Source organism: Lactuca serriola, chromosome 3, assembly GCF_051521515.1.
Source record: "Lactuca serriola cultivar US96UC23 chromosome 3, Lser_US96UC23_V15, whole genome shotgun sequence".
NCBI classification, from domain to species: domain Eukaryota; kingdom Viridiplantae; phylum Streptophyta; class Magnoliopsida; order Asterales; family Asteraceae; genus Lactuca; species Lactuca serriola.
In genome coordinates, this window is record NC_136410.1 from 262163909 (window position 1) to 262189263 (window position 25355).

At 37.9% G+C, this 25355-nt stretch overlaps 1 protein-coding gene across 1 annotated transcript; it reads right to left on the bottom strand.

The window, feature by feature from the left end:
• Positions 1-3649: 3649 nt before the first annotated feature.
• Positions 3650-7260, bottom strand: LOC145093956 (uncharacterized). Its single transcript, XM_079032203.1, has 4 exons — positions 7170-7260; positions 6617-7074; positions 5167-5767; positions 3650-4208 (listed from the first exon to the last, which is right to left on the bottom strand). The coding sequence occupies exons 1-4, from the start codon at positions 7230-7232 to the stop codon at positions 3747-3749; spliced, it is 1584 nt and encodes a 527-aa protein (XP_078888329.1). The 5' UTR covers positions 7233-7260; the 3' UTR covers positions 3650-3746.
• Between the last annotated feature and the right edge of the window lie 18095 nt (positions 7261-25355).

Here is a 25355-nt window from a genome sequence, read left to right on the forward strand (position 1 = left end):
AAAAAGGAAACCTACAGTTTGTATGATAGTTTCTAAAAGTATTTCAACATGTAAAAATGTTTGAGAAAACTATTTGAAGTTCATATGAAAATGTTCGTTTGTTCTTGTATATGAATGTATCTCCTTGAAATAGTATTTCTAGTATGTAAAAGTTCGAGATGTTCACGTATAACTATACATATTATAGTTTTCTAAAAGTGTGTCTCGTTTGTATAGTAATCCCTAGTGAAACGCTCACTTGTTATGAAAAAGTATAATTTTTGTAGTGCCTAAGATGGACACATATACATACAGTATAAGCAAGGTGTTTGATTTATACATATATAACAACATTTTTCATTTCAAAAGATATGATGTTATCATGATATATTTTTCATATGAAAGTTTCCTTATAATAGTTATAAATCACATATGATTCCGTTCATAAAAAAGTGTATAATGAAAACTTTATATAACACACCATAATAATCGTGTGTTTTACTTGTATTCCCCCCTTAAAAGCATATAAAAGAATTTATAAAACATTTAAAGTGTGGATTATAGGGGTATGAACTCACATGATAGATTGAAGAAAGCAAGACGAAAACCGAGCAGAACTTCTACTCAAGCAAGCGGATTTCTCGGGATTCTCGGGAATCTCGGGAGCGTAAAACTTCCTTCCCAACTTGGATATGAAAACCGGGACTTTGGGATGGCTCTGAGGGTTTAAACGCAGAGCTTCGGCGCGAGAAAGGGAGGAAAGGAGCAAAGATGGTCGGCACCCCCGCATCCCTTTTATAGGGGCTGAAAGCCTCGCGTACACGGGGCGTACTAACGAGGGTACGTTGGGCGTACGCAACGTCATGGCTTACCGCATCCTCGGACAAAGCATCGAAACGACATGGACGGATTGAGGCCGAGCACCCGAGTACGCTGGGCATACGAGGGTACGCTTACGAGGGTACGCTGGGCGTAACCTGGATTGGTCCGATGACTCCTCCTTCGGATAATACCGGATTTTGAATTTAATTTATATTTTAATTATTTAGAAAACTTCAAAAATTCATATCTTTCTCATACGAACTCCGTTTTCGACGTTCTTTATATCCACGTGAAGGTGAGACTACTATCTACAACTTTTGTTTAGACTCGGTTGGCAAATCTTGACTTTATTTTTAATATTATATTTTAATAGGTCGGGACAGGAAAAGTCCGTTAAAGTTCCATAACTTCTTCATCCGACGTCCGTTTCCGTCATACTTTTTACCGTTGCACTTCTATTTTTGAGACCTTCGATTCTCATTTAGTTTGTGTCGGCTAAAAGTCTCTCGATCTCTATTTTGAGTTTTTAGCTGTCTACTGCTATATCCGTAACTTAGAAAAACATAACTTCCTCATACGAAGTCAGATTTGGACGTTCTTTTCATGTACGTTTACGGTTTAATGATATCTAAAACTTTCATTTAGATACCAAAGGCTAAAAATTATTGTATTGAAACTTCGCGTTTTACGTCTATCAGTGTTGCCGGTTTTGCCGAGAATCTTCGGTTGGTCATAACTTCTTCGTTATAACTCGGATTCTAGGGTTCTTTATATGTACGAAAACCTTGATACGATTCCTACTACTTTATTTAACCCAAATAAGATTTTAGGAAAGTTAAATTTTGACGTAAATTTGACTTGTGATCCATCATATTGTCTCGAAATATCGGGTTGTCACATATTACATAGGTTAATTTAAAAAAAATAAAATTAAATATAAATGTCAAAATATTTAAGAACTTTGAATTTATAAGAAAATAAAAAAATAATGAATTATTATAATGGAAATGTTTTTTATTTTTTAAATTTAAATAAATAAATTAAATAAATAAACAAAAGAAACTAATGACATTTAATTTTGGGAATTTTGAAATTAAAATGTAAGTTGATTAATGAAATTGATATGCATTTATTATTACATTTATTTCAATTATTAAATTAAAATATTATGTGCAATTTAATAAAATAAAAAACTCATAACATGACATGTGAAAAAAAAGAAATTTAAACTAACCACAAAATAACATTTGGCAGATTGAAGGAGAGTATAACAAGTGGCAAAAAAAAACTTTATTTATTAGAGTATTGGTTGTAAGACCGGTATACTACACAAGTTTATTAAAATAAAAGTTTAATATCAATATCAATGTATAACTATTAAATATTTAAAAAGATACATATATATATATATATATATATATATATATATATATATATATATATATATATATATATATGAACGATATAATGAATATGTAAGTAATTCAATCTATACTAATAAAAAGATATTGACATATTTTTAATAATGATGTTGAAAATTAATGCGTAAATATTAAATATTCTTTTAAATTAACTTTCAAAATAAATACAAATGAAATGATAAATAAGTAGTTACTGAATCTATATTAATAAAAATAATTATTGACATATTGTAAATAGTTATTATGAATCAAAATTTTCAAATACATCCTTGAAGATGATGTTTTTTTTTCCTTAATAAGGGTATAAATAAAGATGTATTATATGCACATATTTATTTATAAAATTTGAATAAATAATAAATTTGTTAGAATTCAAATTAAAAGAACAAAAACTTATAGGTATGTTTTGAATTCAAACACATCATCAAATACTCGATATTAATTATGTCATTAGAGTATTTATTTGAATTCAAATATATTTGTAAATTAATAAAAATTTAAATAGAATGAATACTTTACATATATAATAGTAGACTCATTAATTAATGGAATTGATTATTAACTAATAAAAAAAATAAAGATACCACATAATGACATGTGAAATTTAAATAATTACAAAATCTTATATAGTAACATGGGACAAAACCTTTGATAAATGTAAAAAAAAAAAATTGATTTATTAGAGAGGATAAAATAAGATACATACCCATTTTTTATTTTTATTTTTAATTTTTAGTCATTCCACTGTCAACACTTTTCATTAATGTAACGTTACAAAAAAAAATCCCTATATATATGCAAACACCATTTTACGTATATTCCTTTCATGTTTAGGACGAAAATCTTTCAAGGGCATAGAACTTTTAACATTAACCCTTTCATAATTCCATTAATTATCATCTATATTTTTTTTTCTAAAACATGGAAACATAATATTGATATCTACGGGTTCATGTATTTACCAAAGGATAACGTCGTCAACAACGAGAATGTTGGCTACCGATTACTCAACCAATTAATACACTAGAAGAAAACCTCGATGGTTTCCAATGACGTACATATGTAAAGATTTACCAATAAACTAAAATTAGGGGTTTTGCCCATCGACATTGATATTTTTTTCATTTGACCTTGATAGACATGGTCGTATGAGTGGGTGTGGCAACATGGGCAATATTAAGGCCTATTTTTTATGTATCAACTTATATAATTATAAGAAAATAAAAAACATTTGGTATTAAGTCATCAATGATAGTGACAAAAAGGAGAAACCAGATTGGAGACAAAATTGGTATAGAAGATAAAGAAATTTCAACTCATTTTTTACAAATCTAAGCAATTAATCAGTTTTACTTAAAAAAATTTATTGTTAAGGGCCTCAATTTTTTTTATTTTGTTTGGGACCTCAAATCCACTTGAATCGGTCATATTAACTATATGTTTGCAATTACTTTTCGAATATAATAGTTACGATAACATGAAAAACAATATTGTGTCACATTTTAATTACAATTCCATTTTTAGTTATGGGGGAAGGCAAAAGGCGAACAAGGTTGTCCCTGGTGTATAAGTCGGATCAAAAGCTCCAAAATTTACTTTGTATCCATTGCCGACATACACACAACCATCGCTTATGGACATGCCACCATACACTGTGGCTCCGGTGTTATACGACCACAAAATTTCTCCGGTGGTGCCACTCATGGCATATATAGGTCCGGTTCCATTGGTTGAGCCAGCAAACACAACACCATTGGCTAAACTCACTGGGCCACTTGCGGTTGCATTACTTGGATTTGCCGTTGACCATAAGATGTTTCCATTTGTGGCATTCATTGACACCCATCCACCGCTAGTTGTTGTGATATTTGATGGTTTTAGAGTAAATGTAGTTTGCATACTATTTGCAATGTTTGTGTAGATTATCTTTCCATCAGTAGCGGATCCCCAAGCACCTCCTCCACCAGCTCCCCCAGGTCCAGCTACCTACAATTAATCATAATTTCAGCATTCAATTCATATATATTTGCAACATGGTTACTTTTCTAGCAACGTAGATGTCACATTCCTAAAGAATCATATGAGATGTAAATATTACACAATGCAACACATTAGATGTGACATAAGAGCCTAATCACTAAAAAGAGTTCAATCTATGTTGGAATTGACATTTCCACACTCCCGCAATTATACCTCAAAGCTTTCACTATTTCTACAAGGATCATATGTGCGACCAATTGGTACATACATACATAGATATATGAATAAAAGGGAAATTACACACGAACACACATAACCTTGTAACAAGATTACAAGAATATCAACTACAGAAATATCAAAAAGGGTCATCAACTAGAATTGTGTTCGTTGTAACAAATTTGTCAAAAGTAACAAAAAGCCTTTCAATTCATGTTACTTCACAAAAAATATCATATAAAAACTAAACTAAAATTCAGGGGTGCCAATTTTAAGAACTTAGATTAAAATTTATTTTTATATTATACTTTTAATTTCCACATTTGACCAATTTGTCATTTTGAATGAATTTGGAGTATGTTTGGCAAACTCTGTTAGCCGCAATTTTTATCTATATAGAACTATTCTGCAAAACTAGTTGTAAACTTTTGAAATATATAAATCAACTTACAACATAAATGGTAAAAGCAAAAAATCTTAAAAGCTTTCAAAAACTAATTGAATTAACTCTTAGTTTTATAAACTTTTAGTTTAAAATAAAAGTTGTGCACTCGAACTCAAACAAAACTTTTTTTAATTAATTCCATATTTTTCTTAAAAGCTAAAAATCTAAGGTTATTAAAAATCTCAAAAGCTCATGACTTAAACAAACGTGATCACAAGTTCGGTTACTTTTTTTCATATTTTATAATGAGGACACTTAGTTCAAAATTTTGTAAATATGTAGCAAAATGAACACAAACATTACCGTAGACCAAACGATGCTACCATTGTCACGATCCAAAGCCCAAGCAAACCCGCTCTTTTGTACTGCAACAACAATGTCACGTTTGTGTCCACGACCATTAGTTGTTAAAATCATCGGTGCTTCCGCGAAATCCGCATCAGGATTAGGTCCAGGTGGACACCCCGGAGTAGAAAGATTATTACATGCAAAAATCCATAGATCATAGCCTCCTAATTGTTTATACCATTGGATGTGTCCCGAATCCAAATCAAGGGCTAGGATGGAATTGGAATGGTTTTCAGGTTCTATGCACTTATCTTCTTGAGTTGGTGTTGTTTCATTGTTTTGTGCTTCTTGACATTGTGTGACATTCAATGGGGCTGAATACATGTTTCCAGTGGCAATGTATACAGCATTGCGAGTAATGTCAATTGATGGACTGCTTCCCCATAAGCCAGCACCAGCATATTCATCGGTGCTACCATTGTTGTCTGGCAACATGTAGGTTTGCCATAGGATGCTACCATTTTTGGCATTTAACTTTAAGAAACTTCCTATAAATGTACAACATGCTTCAAGGGTGGTGCTTTCTTCGAGTGAAGATGTTCCCACATAGAAGGCGCTGCACACATTAATCATAATGGATTTATTGACTATTCCATCGCAAATGCTCTATTATATATGATGATTAATTATATATCATATATAACAACGAAATAGATTATTTATTATTGAAGATTTTGGTTTTTCTAGTTACGAGACAAATGAAGAAGTATTTTTGCAATTGCTTCGAATAGATTTAAAACAACATATAACGATGTCAATGTTAAGCAATTGCAATACTTTATTTGTCTCACTAACTAGAAAAGGTTAACACATTAATTTATCGATTTGACAACTAAAAAATGACAAATTGAATAAAAGGGTAAACTTTCTTTTTCATTTTAGATCACGTGTTAACCTTAACCTAGATAAAAAGGCTAAAGTTAGAATAAGAAAATGTAAATACAACCCAGTAACATATGACATGAGGTAATGACAAATACACATGTATAATTTATTCAACTCCTAAAATAAATTTTTGTTTGCATGCAACAAACATTTGAATCCACAACCTATAGGTGAGAGATACTTTTTAGCAACACGATAAATTCGGACTCATTAATTGTCTACGGTGTGTTTGGAAGATGAAGGCGTCCACAAAATTTAAGAAAGTCTAATTTTTATTGTATGTATATATAAATTTCAACATTGGCAAACGGGGTACAATAATTGCAATCCATAGTCTAAGAGTTTACTTTTGGCCAATATTTCAAAATTGTCAACTGGAGTATAATATTGGAATCAATTATCAAAAGTTTACTTGTTGGCCATAGAGTACGCAAAACTCCTTTATTTTCCACATTCCAAGATAATAATAAAAAATCCAAATTATAAACAAATTACGCAAACGTCCTCTAAATATATGTACCTTTTATAATAAGTTCCGGACATGGTGATAATAGAAGCGTTATGGGTACTAAGTTGGGTAGACCATACAAGTTCACCGTTACTACGATTAAGCCCCACAACATAAGCTGGTCCATAAATTCCAACGATCAAAAGATCATGAGCAACAGTAGGAGTAGACCTTGACACAGCTCGATTAACTCCAGGTATAAGTCCGGTTGAGTTAAGCCCTGTTAGTTGACCAATATCTTGTTGCCAAATAACTGACCCATCTGATGCATTAAGGGCATATATGTTTCCATTCCAACTCGGGAAATAAATGGTGTCATCATATATTGCTGGCGTTGCAGTTATATCTTTTCCAGCGACAAACTTCCATTTAAGTTGAAGGTTAGCCACTGTTCCAGGGCTAATCTTTGTTTCGCCATAGGCATGTCTACGGTTGTATAAATCTCCACCATGGTTTGTCCAATCAATTGGCTGAAATTCATTAGATAACAGTTTGCAAAAAGTTAGAAGAAATGTTGTAAAACTTGTAAGGTTAAAATTTCTGTTTTGAGAAAGAAAGGACATACATTCGCAGAGGTCAGGAGTACAAGCAAGCAAAGGGTGAACGTGTAGAGCAAAGTAGATGCCATGAGAATGTAAGGTGTGTCCCAAACAAGACTAGAAATGTCTACTTATATTTACTTAATTTGTTTTTCATGTTATTTTATTCAACTTTAAAATTTAAAAGTCAACCTTCTTTGCTGTTGAATAAGTTTTTCCTATTAAAGTTTGAATATATATATATATATATATATATATATATATATATATATATATATATATATATATATATATATATATATATATATATATTATAACTACTATAAAACATTTATCTTGTTAGGACAACTATTACTTAATTTTTAAGTTGTACAAGCTAAACAACTCTAATTACAACTTATATTTGTATAAATCGCATTAATCTTCGGACATGAAAAATGAGTTATCATAAATTAAAGAAAATATAAGAAAAAGAAAAGATAAGATTACAAGATTAAATTTTAAATTTTAAATTTCAAATCTCATATCTTGCGAATTCCTCTCATAGTGCAAATCATGAGATGGAGTTTACCACCACCATGTGAGGTCGAGTTTCAAATTGATCTTACTCTAGGCGCGACTCTGAAAGTTAAATTGTCATATTGGTTGGCTCTTTTAGGAGTAAAGGAGATAATGTCGCAACTTCAAGAGTTGCTTGAGGTAGGGTTTGTTAGATCGAGTTCTTTGTCGTGGAGAGTGCATGTCGGTCCAAATTATGAAGAAGAGATATGATACCATGAGACATTTGAGGTGTAAAGTGGAGAATCTTATTCTAGTTTCTAGTTAGCGAGTGCGTTGAAGTAGCAATGAAAGGCGATTGTGTATGCTTCTCGATAGTTGAAGAGTGCTGATGTGAATTCCTCGGTACATGATTTGGAGCTGGGGGTCGTGATTGCCATCATCGTTTATATGGTACGAGGTGTATGATATACAATGACCATAAGAGTTTGCAGCATATTCAAACCAGAAATAATTTAATATGAGACAACGGTATTGGATGGGTTGCTAGCTAATTATGTGTAACGTCCTGTTTTAACAAACGAATTTTTCATTCGTAATAATGGTAAAATACCATTTTCATAAAACCCAAGTTAAGAAAAATCATTTGTTCGAAATAAATTTATATGAAACCCGGAATAATGTAAGTTAAATGCAGAACTCCAATGCGGATGATGATTGTGTTCAGTCATGTATTTGCATTCGCACGATCACCGGGAATTCCTAAAAAAACATTAAATTCACAACTGTAAGCCAAAGCTTAGCGAGTTACCCCAAAATATCACACCACAATATACATACAATGCATACACACATGAGCCTTCAGTTTGACTAGACCGCCTTGTGAGGCCTACAATAAACCTCGACCGTTCTCCTGAGCCTACAACATATAGTCGGGCCGCTCTCCTCCAAGCCTACAACATACATTTGGTCTGCACCTGCCTATAGCATACCGTTGGCCTGCCCAAGAATCTTGCCCTACCACACAGAGTAGAACTGCCTCAACCCACACAAGATATGTCGACATTTACAGAAAACAAACAATCAAACAAGAACATCAACACAGACAACTGTCTACACTAGTCTACATGTCTAACAACCCACTAAGTCATACATGGTCTCATATAATATACTATGCATGTAACACCCGTTTTCAGGTATTTTCGTTTTCAACGCCCAAAATTCATTTTCCCTTGCAAATCAGGTTCGTACGTTGGGCATACGTGTGGTGAATGTTGCGCCTACAAATTAGCAAGAGATGCGTGTTTCTTTGAGTACGTTGAGTGTACTCAAGGGTATGTCGGGCATACTCGAGGTTGTCCCAAAACCCTAAAATTCAGGTTGTGACCCCTATTTAAGGTCATTAACTCCCCTCGGGCCCCCTTAAGACTAACCTCCACTCCTCTCAACCCCTATCTCAAAACCCTAATTCTTGTTATGAGTTTTGAAGTTTTTTAGTGAAATTTTGGTGTTCTTGGTGGTGAAGGAAGACCTTTGAAGTTATGGTGTTGTTCTCAAGCTTTATATCCAGATTCTTCTTATCTTTGTGCATCTTCAAAAGGTATAAAGTTCAAGTCTTGATGCTTTCCTTGCTAGATCTTGTTAGGTTGCAAGTTATGACCTTTTTTCCCAAAAAAAACTTCGTCTCGTGAGTATTGTCCATTCCAGACCATTTGAGTTGTCCATTCAAGCTTTTTAGAGTGGTTAATGTCATTAAAATGCTAGCTTGGTTTTCTTCCATGCAAGAGTTATGGAGTTTTAGTTGGTTATATAAGTTAGGGTTTTGGTTTTGAGCTTCCTTTTGCCATGCATAGGCATAAAGGTTTCGACTTTATGACTTTAGACATTTATTAGGCTTAGATCTGAACTTTGGACGTTAATCCGAAAAGCATTAAGACCTTAGTTTAGAGTTTGGGACTCAGGTGATTACGTTGGGTGTAATCTTGAGTACACCAGGAGTAGAGGATTATTGGTCGTAACCCTTCCAAGGAACGACTATACGCTGGGCGTAATGTGGAGTGTGGTGGGCATACTCCTAGAAAACCTATTGGGTTGTTTTTGGGCCTTAGGTCATTAGGGGTTTTGGGACTTGATTAGTTGGGTTATTTATGAGAGGGGTAAAATGGTATTTTGCCCTTAATAAGATAAATGATGATTTGGACTATTGATTATGGGTTAAAACCCTATTTATTAATTAGGACTATCTTTGTGTTTTGATTAGTGTGAGGAGCCATGTTAGCAATAGCTCGAGTGTGAGATTCAGATACCTTCAGCTAGAGGTGAGTCTTTTTATCACAATACCTCGCACTAGACAGACCTGCGAACCAACTACCACTTAACAAAGGTCATACCTTTATTAACAACTCAAACCTATAAGCTAGACTCAAAATTAAATCGGTCGAAAAGTCAATGGTCAAGGGTTAATAAAGTCAACGGTCAACAGGTAAACATCCACCACATCGTGGAAAGCTATTTGACACGTCGTGGCTAATTAAGGACAAAACAATCGAGTTTTTGAACACAACTACATCATGGTAAGCCCTTGGCCACAACGTGGTTATTGGCAGAGTGTCATAATCTTCATTAAGTGCTTAATCCTTACAGATTCAAACCCAAAAATTCAAATCTGGCCCTTTTTAATGACTTAATGGATAATGTTTCCAACTTTATCCATTAAGACTTCACCACAAGGCAAGATCTACAACCATCTGTTCATTAAGTCCATAATGATACCAAAACTTATGCATTGACAGAAGGTTGCTCCAAAGATGACTCTTTTTTCATTTCTCATAAACCTAAAGATCATTTGAGAGCCACCAATAAGTTATAGAGTTCCTAAAACTCCCAAAGTATCCAAGAAAGGGACCAAAATCCTCAAAAATGAACTCAAACTTGAAAAAAGAAGAATAAGGGTCAACTTATGAACTTTATACCTTAAATAACTTAGGAATCAGAAGAGTGCAATGGATCCAAGCCAGCTCCTTGCTTTCTTATACCACAATGAACTTTCTTCTTCCTCAAGTTTCACTAAAATCCAAATAATAACATCTAAATCAAGAAACAAATATCTACAACATGCATGAAGTCTAGGTTTCATGTTGAAGAGTTTGTGGCTAAGGAGGATCCTAAATCCATGAGTTAAAAGCTTTAAATATAGATAAAACCCTAAAAATCATGGTCTTGGGCTGTGGCAACTTGCATGTTGTGGCCTCCATCTTGCCATGTCGTGGTGACCATCAAATACGGATTCCTTATAATTGGTGTTCCATGTCGTAGTCCCCCACACGCCACGTCGTGGCACAAGGTTTTTCCCAAAAACATTGTATTTGATCCCTTTGAGTCGTCAACTAATTCATCCTAGAAATCAAGTGTTACATTATGGTTGGGAGATCAGGCATCATTCGTGAAAGTCAGATGTGGTAGTTGATCGATTGACAATGTTGCATACTTCTGGCAACTAGGGAGAATGAGAAGTTAGAGAATTTGGTGAAGCTCTATGTACCGGAAGTTGTTATGTAATCATGCAAGACTGAGATATGAAGTGTGGCTTATGATGAAATATGGAGTACAACTCGATCACGTGATCTGAAATAAGACTAATATGCATAAAAGTACCTACTAGTTTTAAATTTATAACCTAACTAACTTAACTAATTTATGCACTTATAGGCAGTGTACCTATTCGGTTTCTAGAATAGCTTGGGTAAGTCGGGTGTCGAACTCAGACAACGAAATTTAATTAATTAAGATAAATACTTCTAATCAAACTAAGAAAACAAACTTAAGTGGGGGGTTTTTTACTGATTTTGCAAGATTAGAAGAATTTAATGCAAATCACTGCCAATTAGCAACTAAATAAGCAAATTTACTTCAAGATTTAAAGAGTACTTTTGTTCTCATCCGATTTCCCCTTCTCATATGGTTTATTTCTAGTGGATGGAATATATTGATTACCAATTCATTAACTAGTTATTATGATTAAATACCAAGATGTATCAATTTATGAATTAACATTCAATGGCCAAGCACAGGTTAAACACTAAAACGAAATAATCACAAATTGGACTATTAATGATAAATATAATAGTTACTTTCTTATGATCAAGTTATGCAACCAATCACAAATTAAGATTAATTATGCTATCTAACACAGTTAAAGTTGCTAACATTAATTACCTAATTTAAGATGTGGTTAATCCTAGCTCTAATTATTTAATGATCATTAACAATTAGGTAACAAATTCATGAAACTAGAATGGTCATCTATCACACAGAACTTGATTAAGAAGCAATATAAACTAGAAATTCAACATGTTGGGATTTTAATTATCAAACACAAGTAAAATCAACATATAACATCCAAAAGTTGAAATCAACACAATAGGATCAGGTTCATCTTCAACAACAGAAGTATAAGGTTTTTAGCCTCTCATAATTGCAGAAAAACACACAAAATCCATGAAAATAAGACTAGACATGTAAGGGCCTTATTCGACGAAGCTTAAAGCAGACATCAAGAGCTAAGAAGGGGGCCAACAAGCCCCATTGAAGCTAATGCCTTAGAAGCTACAGGACATAGAAGCAGTCCAACAAGTGGATTGAATCTTTTCCAGTCTAGAGACAGTAATGTTTAGCAAACAAAATAGATCTATGTAGAATTCTTCTATATCTCTTCAACTCTTGATCTCTAATCGAATTACCATCTTCCAAGGGTTTTTCATATTGTTTTAGTCGCAACCTTTCTCAGAAAATTGTCCACGAGTCTTACCATTCGACCTAATGTTTGCATATATATATATATATATATATATATATATATATATATATATATATATATATATATATATATATAGTTGCCATATATCTGATCACCACGACGTGGTGAATAGGCACCACTAGTGGTCTTCCATTAAATATCGTATTCTCTAAGTCAACTTATTGGTCGAGAATCTTCCATTTACCACGTCGTGGTGGATGATCACCAAGTTGTGGTCTTCAAAATTTTGGTCTTCTTTTTCCTTTAGTCCACATTTTCTTGCTTCCAGCTCCTAGTTTGCTTCCTTTTTAACCCGATCCTGTTTTGGTACTACAAAACCGATTTCAACCATAATAAGCACCTTATGTCCCAAAATAAGAATAATTGTAGCTAAAAGTATTAAGACAGTGTACGAAATATATGACTAAATATGCATATATCAAAATACCCCACATTTGTCTTTTTATTGCGCTCAAGCCAAACTAATTTTTATCATTATCATACCATCACATCAAAACCCTAGCTACCAACATCACACAAGACAATCCATTTTAAGCCTCTCCCTTACAACAAGACCGCAATTCATTTATTTGTGCCTAAATCCTAATTACCTCTCAGTCCTAAATACTTACGATCCTCACAAACGCTTTCCACTTCTTTTGAACAACACTCATTGTATGCATCCTTCCGAATCCATCCCCAAAAAATTCTCTTAACCTCATGGTATTTTTGGTTAAGCTCCCAAGCATACGTATGGAAAATTAACCTATAAAGAAAAATTACAATAAATATAACTTGGCACATTGCCTTATTCTTGAGTCTTCAATTTTTGAACTTTTCATCATGATATTTCTAGACCTTCATAACTTTGTATACTCTTATTTACTCAAACTTTGCAACTTTTTTTTCTGTTTTTTTTTCTTCTTCTATTTTTCTCACTTTTTTTTCACTCAAAACTAAAAATCCTAAAAAAAATATGTTTAAGAAAGGGAACTTAACTTCAACATTGATTGGTTAAAGGCATTAGTCTAAAGAGCAATAACAACATAAGCTCTCTTGGATACATTTCTAGTACATGATGCTAAACATATTATGTTCCTCAACTAAGAAAGGTCGTGTTTTTATCCCACGATTTCACTAGGATATGGAAGCCACAAATACACTAGAAAATATATTGGCTCAAATAAACATTGAAATCATATCTGATCGTCCCACACAACACTAGCAACCTAGATCTCAACATAACAATACAAAAATTTCTAACTAGATTCAATTTTAGATTATTATTTCTGTAACGATGTCAATTTTCTAAACAATTTTTCATTTTTCAACAATATAAAAACTCATTCAACATTTTCAAATCTCATGTTCAACAATCGTCATCAAACAAAACATGTCCCAAGATCACAAATAAAATCCTTTGTCTGTGTGTAAGGATCATGTCGGCGCCTTCCCGCGATCGTCACTAGTACCTGAAACACCTAACACATAACACTGTTTCTTGGTGAGTTTCCCCAAAATACCACATACAACACATATTAGCCACTCGAGGCTATAACTCTATATGACCCCCTAGTCAATGTGTCTCAGTGGGACCTTTCAGTCCTAACTCTGTAAACTCTGAACCACATATAGCACAGAATCACATAGATATCACATCATATAAATAGCATGCAACATACTCTGTCACACAACTCTAATTACCACTCTACGTAAACTATAGTAAGAAGACTCACCTCGGGTAACTCATTAAATCTCGAACTTGGTAATACTGGTCTAGCCTCCGCCTAATCACATGGAATAATTACTCTAATCAATACAACTCTCAAGGCTAGACTAATCCCTCTAAGTTCTCTCAGAAGGGCAAAAGACCATTTTACTCCTCTTATGGCTCAAAGATCCAATCATTGACTAAACCCTAAAAGTCAACAAAAGTCAACCCTCCGGGTTACGCTGCGCGTACCAAATCTATACGTTGGGCGTACCCGGCGACTTCACATAATCGAGGAACGCAACCCCCTACGCTGTGCATACTCCTTTTGGTTTTGGGTCTTAAACGGTTAAGACACATGTCCAACTTTCAGATATGACTGTCCCTAAGCCTCTTATTCCATAAAGTCGGTGACTTTAAACCTTTGCATGGCTGTAAAAGTCACCAACACCCAAATCACAATATTTCCAACATTTTGAAGCCCATAACTCCAGCATGGTCGGCTCTTAGTGACCAAGACTGGATTTTTGTGACATAGCAACCCCTAATGAGCTAACATCGGACAGATCGCGGGTTCTAGTAGGTCATCAACACATAAAGTTATCAACTTGGGGGACAAAAACCCTAAAACATCCCCAAACAAAGCACAACAGAAAAGAGAGAAAGCTTGGAGCTTTTTACCTTCAAAAGATGTCTTCCCTACTGCTAAACTCGGATCCAAAAGCTTGAGCTCTAACTCCTCCTCTTCCCAAATCTTTCTCTTCACTCAAAAGTCCAAGAATGCACCAACAAGCCCTCCAAGTCACTCTCTTTCTATATGAACGAGATCTAGGGTTTTGGGGGTTAAGTCTCTGGAAATGGTGGCTAGAAAAGAGGCCATAATGATCTTTAAATAGGTGGCTCTCAAAAGATTAGGGTTTCATGTCTGGGCCGGGTATGCCCCACATACCGAGCAAACCTCCATGATCGATACGCGCACGAGTACGCTGAGTGTACACCCCAGTACTCCCCGTGTACCCGTCATCCACTCTTTTCATTTAGGGACCAAAAATTGACAATCGCCCAAAGATTAGGGTCCATAAAGCATACCTCATTTGGGATGTTACAATTCTCCCCCACTAGAACCAGACTTCGCCCTCGAAGTCTTATGCCGCGAACAGCTCCGGATGCGGCTCCCGCATCTACGACTCCAGCTCCCAAGTCAGCTTGGACCCTCTCCGATGTTGCCACTGTACCTGAACCAGGGGCACCTCCTTGTTCCTCAGAGCCTTGATCCTCCGATCCATAATTGTGACTGGCCTCTCAACGTAATTCAGGTTCGCATCTATCTGGATATCCTCCATCGGCACTACTGCCATCTCATCGGCTATACACTTACTCAACTGGGACACACGGAAGGTATCATGAATCTGACTCAACTCAGCAGGTAGCTCCAAACGATATGCTACCCTGCATACCCTCGCAATCACCTTGAATGGACCAATGTACTGGGGCCCCAACTTGCCATTCTTCCTGAATCGGATCACTCATTTCCAAGGAGATACCTTTAGGAGCACAAAATCTCCAACCTGAAACTCGAGCTCGGATCGTCGCCTATCCGCATAACTCTTATGGCGACTCTAAGCTGTCAACAACCTCTGTCTGACCTATTGTATCTGCTCTGTCATTTGAAGAACTATCTTAGTGTTGCCTATCACTCGCTGCCCTACCTCTCCCCAGCAGATGGGAGTCCGACCCCTCCTCCCATACAACAACTCGAAGGGAGGCATACCACTGCTTGAATGGTGGTTGTTGTTATAGGAAAACTCAGCCAACGGCAAGTACGTGTCCCAACTTCCTCCGAAGTCCAACACACATGCTCGGAGCATGTCCTGAAGCGTCTGAATCGTCCGCTCACTCTGTCCGTACGTCTGTGGGTGGTAAGCGGTACTGAAATGCAGCCTCGTGCCGAACTCCTCATTGAACTTCTTCAAGAACCTGGAAGTGAAACGTACATCGCAATCTGACACAATCAAGATCGGCACTCCATGCCGCGATACCACCTCTCTCACATACAACTCTGCCAGCCTCTCAGCAGAAGAGCTCTTACTGATAGCAAGAAAGTGAACGCTCTTCGTCAGCCGGTCGACGATCACCCAAATTACATCGACACCCCCTCGCGGTCCTCGGCAATTTGGTGATAAAATCCATAGAAATTTGTTCCCACTTCCACTGGGGAATCTCAAGTGGCTGCAACTTGCCATGCGGACGCTGGTGCTCGGCCTTAACTCTGTGACATGTCAAGTACCTCTTGACGAACCACGCTACATCTGTCTTCATATAGGGCCACCAATACTCCCTTTTCAGGTCCAAATACATCTTAGTGGCCCGGGGAGATCGAGAATCTCGATCTATCCTCCTCCTCCATCAGTATGGCACGTGCCCCACCCATGAACGGCACCCAAATCTGACTCTAAAAGGTCATAAGGCCTCGGCTATCGGTAACGAACTCAGATATCTGCCCGATCACCTACTCTCTCTTGCGGTTCTCCGGTCTCACGGCCTCTGCCTGTGCCCCTCGAATGGTATCCAACACCAGAGTCATCACCTTCATCCTCATACATATGTCTCGTATCGGCGCACTCTCCGTCCTCCGGCTCAGGGCATCGGCTACAACGTTAGCCTTGTCCGGGTGGTACAGGATCTCACAATCATAGTCCTTTACCACGTCTAACCATCTCCTCTGGCGCTGTTCAAGTTGCACTGATCCATCAGCTACTTCAAACTCTTATGGTCCGTGTATATGGTACACCGAAGCCCATACAAATAGTGACGCCAGATCTTGATGGCGAACACTACGGCCCCCAACTCCAAATCGTGGGTGGGATATCTCACCTCGTGAGGCTTCAGCTGCCTCAACGCGTACGCTATCACATTCCCTCTCTGCATAAGCACCGCACCCAATCCTGATATCAATGCGTCACAATACACCAAAAAATCCTCCATCCCCTCCGGAAGGGCTAACACTGGGGCTTCGCATAATCTCTGGCGAAGAGTCTCGAATGAGGCATGCTGCTCTAGACCCCAACTGAAAGCCACGCCCTTCCGAGTCAACCTGGTGAGAGGAACGGCAATCTTGGAGAAATCCTTGATAAATCTCCGATAATAGCCGGTCAGCCCCAGAAAACTCCTGATCTCGGTAGGGGATCTCAGCACCTCCCAACTCATCACCGCCTCAATCTTGGCCGGGTTGACCAATATCCCATCCTGGTTAACGAGATGCCCCAAGAACTGGACCTCTCGCAACCAGAAATCGCACTTGGAGAATTTGGCGTAAAGCCTCTCCGATCTCAAAACTCCGAGAATCTCCCTCAAATGCTCCTCGTGCTGCTCTCTGGACCTTGAATACACTAATATATCGTTGATGAACACGATCACTGATTGATCCAACATCGGCCTGCACACCTTGTTCATGAGATCCATGAACGCTACCGGTGCGATGGTGAGCCCAAAGGGCATCACCACAAACTCGTAATGCCCATAACGAGTCCTGAACGCCGTCTTCTAGATATCCTCGTCACGCACTCTCATCTGATGATATCCAAACCTCAAATCAATCTTGGAGAACCAAGACGCTCCCTGCAACTGATCGAACAGTTCATCGATCCTCGGTAAGGGGTAATGGTTCTTGACTGTCAAATTGTTCAACTCCCGGTAATCAATGCACATCTGGTGTGAACCATCCTTTTTCTAGACAAAAAGGATCGACGCTCCCCACAGCGAACTACTCGGCCAAATAAACCCCTTTCCCAGCAACTCCTGCATCTCTGGCAGCACAAGGCGATAAGGTGCCTTGGCAATAGGCGCCGCTCCCAGAACTAAATCGATACGAAACTTCACCTGCCTCTCGGAAGGCACACCCAACAACTCCTCGGGGAAAACGTGCGGGAACTCTCGCACTATCGGTATATCACCAACCGAACTCGGACTCTCTACGGCAACTCGTGTTTCCATCACATAGGCCACAAACCCACTACAGCCCATCTGTAGACTCTGCCTCGCTCTAGCAGCCGAACAAAATGTTGACCCAGTACAGGTATCCTCGCTGTAAACCATAAGCACTCCCCCACTAGGGTCTCATATGGTCACCAGTTGTTGCTCGTAGTCGATGACCGCTTCGAATCTGCTCAACCAATCCATGCCCACGATGACACAGACATCCCCCATCGCAATCGGGACCAGATCTATAAGGAAATCGACACCGAAGATCTCGATTACATATCCTCGAATCACCTCAGTGGCATATACCACTCGCTCGTCAGCTATGGAAACTCGAAGGGGCCGACTCAACTCCTCTCGAAAGATACTGATGTGCTGACTAAATACTAAAGACACGAAAGATCGACTCGCACCCGAGTCAAATAACACCAAAGCAGGTACATAACTCACACGAAAAGTACCTACGCATATCATAATATAAGCACAATATCTCAAACTCAAGATAAATAGATGAAAGAATACATACCATCCACAACATCGGGCGCTATGCGGACCTCCTCCGCTGTCAACTGGATGGATCTCCCGCGAGTCTTTGGCGCCTCAGCCTTCACTGACCGACTCTCAATAGTTCATACGGCAGCAGGGTCAGATCCCTGCGGTGCTCCCTGTGCCGACCCCCGCAGCTGGGGACACTCGGACTCCCGATGGCCATTCTAGTTGCAATGAAAACACACTGCAAATCCCTTGGGGAAATCCTTAGCCATATGCCCCTCCTTGCCACACTTGTAGCAAGACCGTGCTCGAAAAATCCCCTCGTGGCTCTTGCCGCACTTGCTACAAGTGTGGCCCTTCTGGTTCCCTAATCTCGAATTGGTGGGATTTGCCCGCTTGGCTGTCGACTGAGACTGTGCCAGTCGTCGATCCCTCCCCTAAGACTCCGCATCCTCCCTGGACTGAGTCTCGAGCTCAATCTCCCTCTTCCGAGCATTCGCCTGGAGCTCAGCGAATGTCCAGTACGTCGATTTTGCCACCAACTCGCTAATGTCTCTCCTCAGTATGCTCAGATATCGACTCATGCGTGCCTGCTCAGAAGACACTTGCTCAGGGAAAAACATCGCCCTCTCGTGAAACATCCTGGTAATCGTAGTAACAGACTCAATACCCTGCTTGAGGGTCAAGAACTCCTGGGCCAACCGTTCCCTTTCCACTGGGGGAACGTACTCATCTCGAAACATAGCGGTGAAGCTCTCCCAGGTCACCGCGGCAAGCTCTGCAGAAGTGAAGTGCATTGTCACAAACTTCCACCATTCCTTCGCTCCCAAGCAAAGCTGGTTCAGCGCGAACCGTACCCTCAGATGCTTCGGACATGAACACGTGTAGAAGCACCCCTCAATGCCAAAGATCCATCTTATCGCAACTATCGGATCCTGAGTCCCATCAAACTCCGGTGGCTTCGTGTTGCTGAACTCTCGGAACAGCAACGAGTCACCCCCTGCAGCCTGGCAGCAGCGACGGCTATGGTGGCCGGACCAACAGCAACATCAGTAAGAGCAGCGTACCACTCATCAAAAGTCTCAATCAGCATGGTCTTGATAAACCCAAACATCTCTGGTATCTCAGCTCGGATGGCCGCAGCCACCTCCTCATGAATCAACCTGTGGATCTCCTCATCACTGACACTACTTCTCTCAGGTGTGTGGTGTGTCCCAACCATGATGCCTCTGAAATACAACATAAAAATATCAGAGACTCACTCGAGTGTACTCGCACTCGATATCTCAACCCTACTTGCTCCCTAGTACCCTAAGGATTCTTACTTGGACTACACACTGATCCGGTGTCTTCAGTAGTACGGGCCCTATACTACTGACCATACCGCATCAATATTCACCCCAAGTCCTCCTCCTAGGATCCCAGTTCACAGGTACTCTAGTCTTGCTATGCACAGGCTACTCTCTAGCAGACCTCTCGTAATCTCCTCGCTGCGACCTACTCGCTCTCAAGCATCTCACAATAGCAGTAATCTCCTAGGCTATGGCATCACAATTCAGGCCACTCAAGTCCTAACATGAGTACCTAGCCTATTCTAGCATGCATAACATATCATATCGTATCTCATAACACATAATGTAACGATATTTTGGGAAATCACTGTCGGGCGCTGGCTGATCGTACACACTGCTCTGTTTTGCTCGTTTCAAAACCTTTTACTCTTTTAGAAAAATTGTTTTATTGTGAAAAAATTTCTCAAATCCTCAGTTTGAGTTCGAATACGCCCGAAGGTGCATCCGAATCCCTCAAACCAAGGATTAGATACCAACTTTACGACGTAAATTTTCAAAATAATTTTTCATTTTTCAACAATATAAAAACTCATTCAACATTTTCAAATCTCATGTTCAAAAATTGTTATCAAACAAAACATGCCCTAAGATCACAAATAAAATCCTCTGTCTGTGTGTACGGATCATGTCGGCGCCCTCCCGCAATCATCACTAGTACCTGAAACACCTAACACATAACACTGTAAGCATAAACGCTTAGTGAGTTTCCCCAAAATACCACATACAACATATATTAGCTGCTCGAGGCTATAACTCTGTATGACCCCCTGGTCAATGTGTCTCAGTGGGACCCTCCAATCCCATAACTCTGTGGACCCTCTGGTCCTAACTCTGTGGACCTTTCGGTCCTAACTCTGTAAACTTTGAAGCACACATAGCACATAATCACATCGATATCACATCCTATGAATAGCATACAACATACTATGTCACATAACTCTAATTACCACTCTAGGTAAAGTATAGTGAGAAGACTCACCTCGGGTAACTCGGTAAATCTCAAACTCGGTAATACTGGTCTAGCCTCCGCCTAATCACATGGAATAATTACTCTAATCAATAAAACTCTCAAAGGCTAGACTAATCCCTCTTTAAGTTCTCTCAGAAGGGTAAAAGACCATTTTACCCCTCTTATGGCTCAAATATCCAATCATTGCCTAAACTCTAAAAGTCAACAAAAGTCAACCCTCCAGGTTACGTTGCGCGTACCAAATCTGTATGATGGGCGTACCCGGCGACTTCACAGAATTGGGGAACACGACCCCCTACGCTGCGCGTACTGGGATTACGCCCCGCGTAAATCTCAGTTTCGTACTCCTTTTGATTTTGGGTCTTAAACGGTTAAGACACACGTCCAACTTTCAGATCTGACTGTACCTAAGCCTCTTATTCCACAAAGTCAGTGACTTTAAGCCTTTGCATGGCTGTAAAAGTGACCAACACCCAAATCACTCTATTTCCAACATTTTAAAGCCCATAACTCAAGCATGGTCGGCTCTTAGTGACCAAGACTGGATTTTTGTGACATAGCAACCCCTAATGAGCTAACATGGGACAAATCTTGGGTTCTAGTAGCTCATCAACACATAAAGTTATCAACTTGGGGGACAAAAACCCTAAAACATCCCCAAACAAAGCACAACATAAAAGAGAGATAGCTTGGAGCTTTTTACCTTCAAAAGATGTCTTCCCCACTACTTAACTCGGATCCAAAAGCTTGGGCTCTAACTCCTCCTCTTCTCAAAGCTTTCTCTTCACTCAAAAGTCCAAGAATGCACCAACAAGCCCTCCAAGTCACTCTCTTGCTATATGAACGAGATCTAGGGTTTTAGGGGTTAAGTCTTTGGAAATGGTGGCCAGAAAAGAGGCCATAATGGTCTTTAAATAGGTGGCTCTCAAAAGATTAGGGTTTCATGTCTGGGCCGGGTTCACCCTGCATACCGGGTAAACCTCCGCGATCAATATGCGCACGAGTACGCTGAGCGTACACCCCAGTACGCCCTGCGTACCCGTCATCCACTCTTTTCCTTTAGGGGCCAAAATTTGACAATCGCCCAAAGATTAGGGTCCATAAAGCATACCTGATTTGGGATGTTACAATTTCAAATCTTTCTAATAATTTTTTTTTAAATTCCTAACCATTTTTTTCAATTGTTTCAGTGTGCTTGCATTCATAAATTCATCCCCTACCCCACACTTAATTCATTCAATGTCCCCATTGCATATTTGAACAATCAAAGAGTATAAAAGTAAAAAGGAGAAATTGAAATAGACTCCCCCAGGGTAGTAATGGTGAGATCGAATTCTGAAACTTGTATGGTCAACATCTAATATAATGGATGGAAACAGTACTTTTGGACTCTTTTCTTGTGAATGTAAATGTGTTGTATTAAAATAGATCAAAGAACCGTCTTCAAAAAAATGTGTTGAATCTTAGCCACGACATGGGAAAGCAACACTACGTTGTGGTGTCGAGTAAGAAGTTGGCATGATAGCGAAAAATAAGAATGCCACATCATGGTCTAATGATGCCGCATCTTGGGAATAGGACTAATGGAATTCAATCATGATAACAACAAATACCACAGCGTGGACATGATGGCTACATCGTGGTGACTTCTCAAAATGTCATTAAGAGCCAAAATAATGCATCTTTACTTCTTAATGGCTTAGGACCATTCCCAACCTCTTCTTTTTGTAAAATTCTTTAAAACTCTTCACGTCATCTGGTAAGAACCCCACACTTATTTAAAAATATGGTCTTCAATTGTAGTCTTCCAAGATTCTCTCGGCTTTTTCATTAATTAAGGTCCTTCACTGCTTCACTTTCTTTCAACACTACAAAATAAGATCAAAAGACTAAAGAAACACATGATCATTCGGTTGAACTAAAACTAAAAATAAAAACAGAACTAAAACTAAAAAGAAATCAAAAGGAAAAGAAAATTAAAACTCTCAAAACATCGGGTTGCTTCCCGAGAAGCGCTTCTTTTTGTGGAGTCGTGAGCCGGACTCCTTCCCACTCTACGTTGTTGCGGGTGGGAGTGGGATCTTCCTTGTCTCCTTTCTCTCCTTCTAAATTGTCTTGTATGCTTGGACCCTTCGAACGTACACCTTCTTCCAGTTTTCTTTCTTCATTTGATCAGTGTTTTCGTTTCACCCCCTTGCTTTGTTTATTCATCTTTGTAATCTTCTTCTCATCCTCTTTATGATCTTCCTTGTCTAACTCCATTTTGACAATTATTGACTCCTCTAATTCTTTACCCATATCTTCATCATTTATCTCCCCTTTGTCACCCGAATCAACTTCTTCTTCATCACATGCTTCTTCCACTTGACCCTTGGGTGTAGTGAACGCGAACACTACAAATGTCATGGGAATTAAAGCTCTTGGTTTGGAGCACTTTACTTCTGCAACCTGAGGCTTCTCCTAAGCTTACAACTCTTATTCCATCAATTTCTCTATCTCATCTAGCTCGTTAAGATTTTCTTCTTCCAAATCATTCACCCTTAACACTTCATTTCTTGGCTTTTCATAATTCACTTTTTGATTCATTTCAAAAGTGATTTTTTCATCTTCTACCCGAAGTGTGAGCTTTGAGTCATGAATATCAACAAGGGATTATGTGGTACTTAAGAATGGTCTTCCCAAAATTATAGGCAGTTGTTCATCTTCTTTCATATCCAATACCACAAAGTTAACCAGAAAACTAAATTTAATCTTCAATGATCCCACGTGGATTACTGATTGAGTGATCTGCCATTAGAAGGGTCATCCTTGTGCTTTTTAGTGGTGGTAGTGTTGGATTAGTGTCTAAGTCCATAACTATTTTGGTATGTACTTGACCCGATGGTGCATGGTCCTTTTGGGTTGCCTTCACCAAAGCAACTTGATAGGATGAATTATGGAGAGAAAGGATTAAATATGATGTATTAATATATTATGAGAATAATATATTAAAGGAGAAATCATATTGTTTAATTAATATTAGTCAATAATTAATTGGTAATTAATTTTGTGACTAAAAGAGATTAATTAAACTTAAGGGACTGGAATTGTAATTATAAGATAATTGCAATTTGGGCCATGGATTGTCTTTTATTATAAGGTGGACGAATTCTATGGGGGAAGCCCATATGAAATCGTCCAAAGGCTTTAAGAAAGGGCTCCATGGGTTGCTTAGGGCTTAAGCAACCAAATTAGGGTTTCCATGTTAGATAACCCTAATTGTCTCACTATATATAGATCCCTTAAGGACCAAAAACGTGGCTAAGCAACCTTCTAGGGTTTCACACGTTTTTGGGCAGCCTCTAACCTCTCTCCTCTTCATCCTCTTGCTTATGGTGTTTGTGAACCATTAGAGGAGTGACACTTGTGACTCTAAGCCTTCCAAAGTCAATTCAAGGAGGAATTGGGATTGTTATTGCTACATAACAATCAAGGTAACATTATAAACCTATTCTAATATCTAATATGATTACTTGTATGCTATAATTAGGGTTTATAGTCTTGGATAACATGCATGTACAATAGAGAAACCTAGATCCAAGCATTAGGGTTTGTATGAGCACATAGGATGTTCTTAGGACCAAAACCCAACAGTGGTATCAGAGCCTAGACTGGTTTCAATTGTATTGATGCATTGTATATCTGAAAAATTTGATTTTTGGTGTTCTGGAGGCTGGACTCGCCGAGTCCATGCAGACTCGACGAGTCCAAGCCTGACTCGACGAGTCAACTCGTCAGATGGGGATATCTTCACGATTTCTTGCTGTTTTTGCTTATGGATAGTTACCTTATCACGTTAGATCAATATAAATCCGATTTTATGATATATTTGACTATATTCTTGATCTAATTGAAGATATTTATCAATTAATAAGATAATTGTTTCCTTATGTGATAATTGATTAATTATTTTGACTAAATTGATAAATTGTTTTGCAAGAAATCGTTAAATAAATCAAATATGGATAATTATGTAATTAAATGTTAATTTAGATTATTTGTTATTTGATCCTTATGCTTTGAAAAGTTTCATATTTTCCCTTTTAGGTTTTATAGTTTAAATTTGACCTCAAAAGTTTTGTTGTTTTGAAATTTAAATAGTTAAAACCCTAATGTTTTGAAAAAGGTTTCAAAACTTGCCCTCAAGTTTTGGAATTTCAATTTTGATTAATTGTTTAATTTTGATGTATATTTAAATTCTAAACCCTAATGTGTTGAAATGTTTCAAAACTTGCCCTCATGTTTTGGAATTTAAAAGTTGATTAAAAGTTTAATTAGGAATGTTAAATTCTAAAACTCTAGTATAGTTTTGAAAAAGTTCAAATCACACCCTTATGGTTTTATTAATTAATCAAGGTGTATAATTAATAGAGATTT